Source organism: Tupaia chinensis, unplaced genomic scaffold (assembly GCF_000334495.1).
Source record: "Tupaia chinensis unplaced genomic scaffold, TupChi_1.0 Scaffold000226_1, whole genome shotgun sequence".
NCBI classification, from domain to species: domain Eukaryota; kingdom Metazoa; phylum Chordata; class Mammalia; order Scandentia; family Tupaiidae; genus Tupaia; species Tupaia belangeri.
In genome coordinates this window covers 7,814,608-7,821,210 of record NW_006159701.1, presented here as the reverse complement: position 1 = coordinate 7,821,210, position 6,603 = coordinate 7,814,608, and the positions used below count along the sequence as shown (strand labels likewise).

General features: G+C 41.2%; 1 protein-coding gene across 12 annotated transcripts in view; it reads right to left on the bottom strand.

The window, feature by feature from the left end:
* Window positions 1–795: 795 nt before the first annotated feature.
* The window catches only part of TMEM116 (transmembrane protein 116), a 38,939-nt gene continuing 33,131 nt past the window's right edge, over window positions 796–6,603 (bottom strand). For 11 of the 12 annotated variants that reach the window (XM_006147991.3, XM_006147992.1, XM_006147982.2 and 8 more), the window contains 3 exons: window positions 4,466–4,610; window positions 2,560–2,633; window positions 796–1,313 (listed from right to left, as the gene is read on the bottom strand). In XM_006147991.3, coding sequence (XP_006148053.1) covers window positions 1,107–1,313; window positions 2,560–2,633; window positions 4,466–4,610 — 426 coding nt within the window. In that variant the 3' untranslated portion in view covers window positions 796–1,106. Of the gene's footprint in view, window positions 1,894–2,559; window positions 2,634–4,465; window positions 4,611–6,603 lie in introns of all 12 variants that reach the window. The other variant, XM_027771638.1, reaches the window with a different exon arrangement.

Here is a 6,603-nt window from a genome sequence, read left to right as displayed (position 1 = left end):
TATCACATTTTCAATAAAAATGCATGGTGATTCCTAGCAGTTGTCACTCTTCAGAGAGCGATCTCTGAGGGGTGTCTGGCTAAGGACGTGCATGAAAAAGGCACCAAGGCCTTAGTCTTCTTCTTCACCTGCACCGCCTCCGTCAAGTCAACCCACCCCCGCCGAGGCTGGACCCCCGGCACTCACTAGAAAAAGACCGAGAGAGGAAGAGAGGGAAAATGAGAAAGTAAGTCACCAGGTATGGTACTCAAATCACACGGTTAGCCATGTGAGTCAACCACCATGCCACCTGCTGGCCCCCAGGATTAGAATTTTAGATCATTTGATTTCACAGTCAGTTTCTTCCTGGTATTAGTGGTATGCTAAAGCTAGTGTATCTGCTTGTGAGGCTGAGTATGGCATGTCTTACCAATTCTGTATTCAGTGATGTCACATTGATAGCTGAATATTAGTCAGGGGGTGATAATATTTATGACAGAAATTTGCAATTAATCTAATTCAGTATTTCTTTTAAAAGCATAGTACCAATTATTTAATACTTACTAGCATATCGCCACAATTCTTTTCCTTTTTTTAAAGTGATAGTAGTGTTGGGACCAGCAGGTGGTATGGTGGTTGACTCACATGGCTAACCGTGTGATTTCTATGTCCAATCTTAGAGAGAGTACTTTCTATGTCCAATCTTAGAGAGAGTAAGAGCAATGGGAAGATCTAATTAAGTTTTTACATGCCCTCTTACTTTCCACGCAACCAAAGAGTAGAGAGTCTGGAAACACATATAAATGAAAACCTGGAATTTATTTTTTCTAGAAGAGACTTAAGCAAATTCAATATTCATCAAGGTAATATAAGTCTATCTCTCAGATGGAAAGCGGCTTCATCTTTCTGAACAGAGACTTTAAGAATCACTAGTGAACCTGACTGAGAATTACTGGAAAAATCCTACCAATTCACTTAAAACAGCTACTAACTATGGTACTATACAACTTTTCAATTCTGTAGTTTAGGCAATGGTTATAAAGGATTTAAGATATTGTTCACCAACATTCTTCCCAATTCATTATTGTGGAGTAACTCCAGTTCCTGGATACTCCAGTACTGTAGTTTTAGAGAATGGTGGAAGTGCTGGTAGCAAAGGCAAGAGTAGACTCCAATGGATCTAGGCTCCTGCTATACACTCTCTTCTGTGAGCACAATAATGGTGTCTGGGTGTCTGCATCATGCCGAGTCTCTTGTTTTAGTTGGTAGAACTTGTGCTGCGTCCAGCCATATATTCCACAGTTGAGCAGACCCTGAGATGCTGTGGTTAGAGCCTGAAGGAGATGAAGGGGGTGATGGTGCCCATCCTTCGGGTTTTCAGAGATCCAGGAAATAATCCCCATCCCATTTATTTATACGTATTCTTATATTTCCTCTATCTCAAACATTAAGATATGGCGTAAGTATTTTATTTATTTTTTAGTTCCTCCTTAACTTACTTTTCACACTGTATCTTGTTATAGATGACTAGAAGTTGATCATATTTCTTAGTATATACTTAGGCACAACAATGTGGCTTTAATACTTCTCCTTATTGCCCCATTTTCCAGGTTATACCTGAGAAAACTGACCTATCAACATAGATAGCTCAAAAGTCTTCTTATACTAGTTAAAGGAGGAAAAAAGAAAATCATTCTACACATACTCCCATCCCATTAACCAAGAATTGCTAATTTATCCTATTCAACTCAGTCTAAATGGGAAAGAATCATGAATCCTGTCACATTTGGTGTTTCATAAGAACATCTCTGGCAGACCTTGCTTTATTTATTGTTGTTATTACTATTATTATTTAATACCCATCTCTTTTTTATTTTTTTTGGAGAGGTTTTTGCTACAGGGCGTGTGCACTCCCTAGAAAGAGACAGAAAGACAGAACGTGAGAAATCATCCCCCGGGGGTATGGCCATGCCGTAATCCTTTCTCCTCCATTCTCCTCTCAGGATCTTGGGCACGCACACACAGGTGCCCAGTGTGAATTTAAGCCACCGGGTCTGTGACTCGAAACATGGTCGAGTACATGGGAGTCCAGCAACATAGCTATTATGCCAACTGCTGGTCCCACTACCCATCTCTTAAAAACACATTAATAAATGAAGTGGAACAGAGATACCTATGCTTTGGAATGCATGGCAGCACTTTACCAAAGCATCTACCTATCTTTGAGGATATTCTGATGTTCTTCATAACTGAGTAAAAATAAAATTTTTCTTTTGTAGTACAGATGTAAATACTCTGAAGGAAAAAAATGTGCTTAATGAGTAATGGCAGGGTAAGAAAATACGATATGAGGGTATAAGAACAGAGATACAGGGGCCAGCAGGTGGCATGGTGATAAAGGGCACTGGACTCCCACATGGCTGACCACAGTTCAAGTCCTGGACCTGGCAGCTTACTTTCTCACTTTCATTCTCTCTTTCTGTCCCTCTCTGGTAAAATTAAGATAAATAAATAAATAAAAGTTAAATAAAATAATTTTTTTTAAAAAAAGAACAGAGGTACTAAATGTTGAGGTATTACCTGGAGAACATAGAAGGCCACATAAAGCTTGATGTCCTGTGGCTTGGTCAGTTTTATAATCATCAGGATGAAAGCTGTGAATACAAGAAGTACAAAGTTTATTGTCATCCTTGACTACCAAAAAGATAATGTTTCTCAGTACACATGCCTGAGCATACAAGCATAATGAAAACTAACAATGACATTAACCAGTTATGTAAACCAATGGGCCTTAAGCCTCTGACTTCTACTGCTTCTTTTTTTATTTTTTAATGCAACTATCGAGTGTTTTAATCTTTTTTTAAAAAGAATTATTTTATTTGGTGACCAGCAGTTAGCGTAATGGCTATGTTGCTAGACTCCCATGTAGTCGACTGCGGTTCGCATCCCAGACCCAGTAGCTTAAAACTCACGTCGGGCGCGCGTGTGTGCGTGCCCAAGATCCCGAGAGGAGAATGGAGGAGAAGGGATTGCAGCATGGCCATCTCCCATGGGGGGTGATTTCTCACACTCTGTCTCTCTCTGTCTGTCTGGCGTGCGCACACGCCCTATAGCAAAAACCTCTCAAAAAAAAAAAAAAAGAATTATTTTATTTGGGACCAGCAGTTAGCATAACGGCTATGTTGCTGGACTCCCACGTAGTCGACCGCAGTTTGAGTCCCAGACCCAGTGGCTTAAACTCATGCTGGGTGTGTGTGCGCCCAAGATCCTAAGAGGAGAATGGAGGAAAAGGGACTGTGGGATGGCCAACCCCTCAGGGGGGTGACTTCTCTCTTTCTGTCTGTCTGTCTCTGTCTTTCTGGCAAGCTCACGCACCCTATAGCAAAAACCTTTCCAAAAAAAAGAATAATTTTTTTTAGCTTAATTTATTTACTTTAATTTGATCAGAGAGGGACAGAGTGAAAGAGAGAAAGTGAGAAAGCATGCTGCCAGGTCCAGGACTTGAACTGCGGTCGGCCATGTGGGAGCCCAGCATCTTTAATCACCATGCCACCTGCCAGCCCCTGACTTCTATTTCTTATTGATTAAACTTTGTAGATTACTGTGGTAATGGTGACAAGACACACTATAGGAAAATAATAATTTACATTTATTAGCATTTCAGAAATTTCCAAACTCTCTCATAAATGCCATCCAGTTTGATCCTCATTACAATTTTTTTTTTGAGAGATTTTCACTGTAGGGCGCGTGCGCTCGCCAGACAGACAGAGAGAGACATAGAGACAGAAAGCGAGAAATCACCCCCCAGGGGGGATGGTCCCGCCGCAATCCCTTTCCTCCTCCATTCTCCTCTTGGGATCTTGGGCACGCACGCACACGCGCCCGGCGTGAGTTTTAAGCCACCGGGTCCGGGACACGAACCACGGTCGACTACGTGGGAGTCCAGCGACATAGCCATTACGCTAACTGCTGGTTCCCCTCATTACAATTTTTTGAAGTAGCAAGGGCAAGTAAATCTCTGAGATCTGTCAGGACATTTTCTCCTCCAACATTGGCTTGTCTCTCATGTCTACTGATCCTCATTTCAAAATTACAAGAAGAAAAAAGTTACAGGAGTCAAGAAAAAGTGGTAACAAGGCTGAGGCCAACACAAAGTTTACAAATTGGAAAAGAAGTCACAGTCATCCTTGGCGAAATCACTTTACTTGATCAGAACCCAGTAGCTGCTCTCTTCCTATTTTTAAGATTCCCACCTGGGGGCCCAGCTGCATTGGTAGGGTGTTGCTGTGTAATACTGGAGCAATATGGGAAGACCTGGTGTTCAGATTCCAGGTTGGCCTGAATATACCAAGTGCACACATGATCATGGCTGGCTAAAGAGCCCAGGGAGAGGATCGCTGTGTGACAAGACCCTGTCTCCCTCTTTCCTCCTCCCTCCGTCTCTCTCTTTCAAGAAATACACTTTTTATTTTCTTGAGATACTGACCTGGGCTCCAGCAGCAAAAAAAGACCACTGGGTAGAAACACAGGCGCTGCTCCACAATGTGAATGACTGCCCACTGTTCACTTCCCAGAAAGCCAGTTGATTTCACAAACTTCTTATATAACATCTGGGCCTGGATGAGTAAGACCTAAACATGGGTGTAACAATGAGCGGTTTGCCTGAAGCTTAGTAAAACTTCCTAGATGTATTTTCCTATCATTTTAGAAATATCATTCTCTTATAATTTCACAGTAGGAAAAGCAATTCTATCTTTACCATCTGAGACCAGGCTTTTCTGAGAGAAAATTACCTTCAGAGCATACTGTTACTTGGTCAGAAAAAATGGACAGTTACTTGGTGGTGATCATGTCCAATACATTAACTTTACATCGACCCACACATAGGCTTCCTCCACTCCCAATACTAGTCACAATATACACAGGAAGTAAAAAGTAAACTCTAACCAGATCCTTCCCCTCATTTTTGCAATATTTATTAGTTAATTTATTTATCTATTATTTATTGTGATTTTCAAGCCACAGGGTCCACATCTCAAACCACAATCCACTATGTGGGAATCCAGTACCCTATCCATCACACCAACTGCTGTCCCCAGACCCTTTAAAAAATATATTTTATTAGAGGACTCGGGAGATCAACAAGTGGTGTAGTGGTTACGGGGCTGGGCACTCCCACATGGCTGACCACGGTTCGAGTCTCAGACCTGGTAGCTTGCTTTTTCACTTCCTTCTCTCTGTGTGTCTGTCTTTCTCTGGTCAAATGAAAATGGTTAATTGAATAAATAAAGTTGAATAAATAATTCTTTAAAAAAATTTATTAGAGGATTGGCCCAATAGTCTAGTGGTTAAGGAAACCAGATCTGCATGGTCAATCCACTGCTTAAATCCCAAATCTGGCAGCTTGAGAAACATACCAAGTGTGTGTGTTTGCCCCATATCCCAACAGGATGGAGAAATAGAGAAGGGATTGCCTTGTGACCAGGCACCCTGTGGCAAATTAAAAACAAAACAAAACAAAAAACACAGTACTAGAGATTCTGTTGGAAAATTTCCTATGCTTGGGTCAGTTCTATGGTCTACTAGTTAAGGGAGCCAGAACCCACATAGCTGAAAAGTGGTTCAAATCCTAGTCCCAGCAACTTGAGAAACATTCCAGGTGTGTGTACATGCCAAATCCCAATGAGGTGGAGAAACAGAGATAAAGGGACTGCAGCATGACTACGTTGCATGGGGGCAAGGGGAGACTTCTCCCTCTCCCTTTCTGTCTCTCTTTCTGGCAAAGGCACATTCCTTCTGGCAATTAATTAATTAATTAATTAAATGCCCTATGTTTAATACCCTTAATACAAATACTTCAGCATGCGGCTGAGCTTAAATTCTCAACTTTAAACAAAGAAAGTTTTATAAAGTTTCTTCTTGTGACCAGCAGAGGGCATAATGGCTACATTGCTGGACTCCCATGTAGCTGACCATAGTTCAAGCCCCGGACCTGGTGGCTTAAACTCACGCCAGGCGCACATGCATGCATGCCCAAGTTCCCGAGAGGAAAATGGAGGAGAAGGAATTGCAGTGTGGCCATACCACCCTGGGGAGTGATTTCTCTCTTTCTGTCTCTCTGTCTTTCTGGTGAGTGCACGAACCCTATGGCAAAAACCTCTCAAAAAAAACCACGTTTCTTCTTGTCTTTAGATGGGAAACAGATTATTTTTCCCATTCATTTTGTAACTATCTGATTAAAGTTTAGGTAATGAAATAAATATAAATCAATTCGGATGTCTAATGTTTTTTGTATTGTGACCTGATGTGTTCAGGGACAATTTCCCATGTGGGTCTAGTTGTGTTATAGATGTGTCCCCCAGCCTGACCCCTAGAATGCTTACTTTGAATACTCATTGAGGTCTATTCTAAAAAAGCAAAATATTGGGTTGCTGGGAAAGTCATGGTACATTTTGGCATAGAAAATAGAAAAATACATCATGACTTTCCTGACAAGCTAAAAGAATCCTCGGGTGCCAGTTAATGGGAGAGCCAGCTCTCTTGTTGACTGGTTGCCAGTGTAATGAATCAAAGTCAATTTAATATTAATTAGTCATTCTATATTCTTTTTTTTTTTTTTTTTTT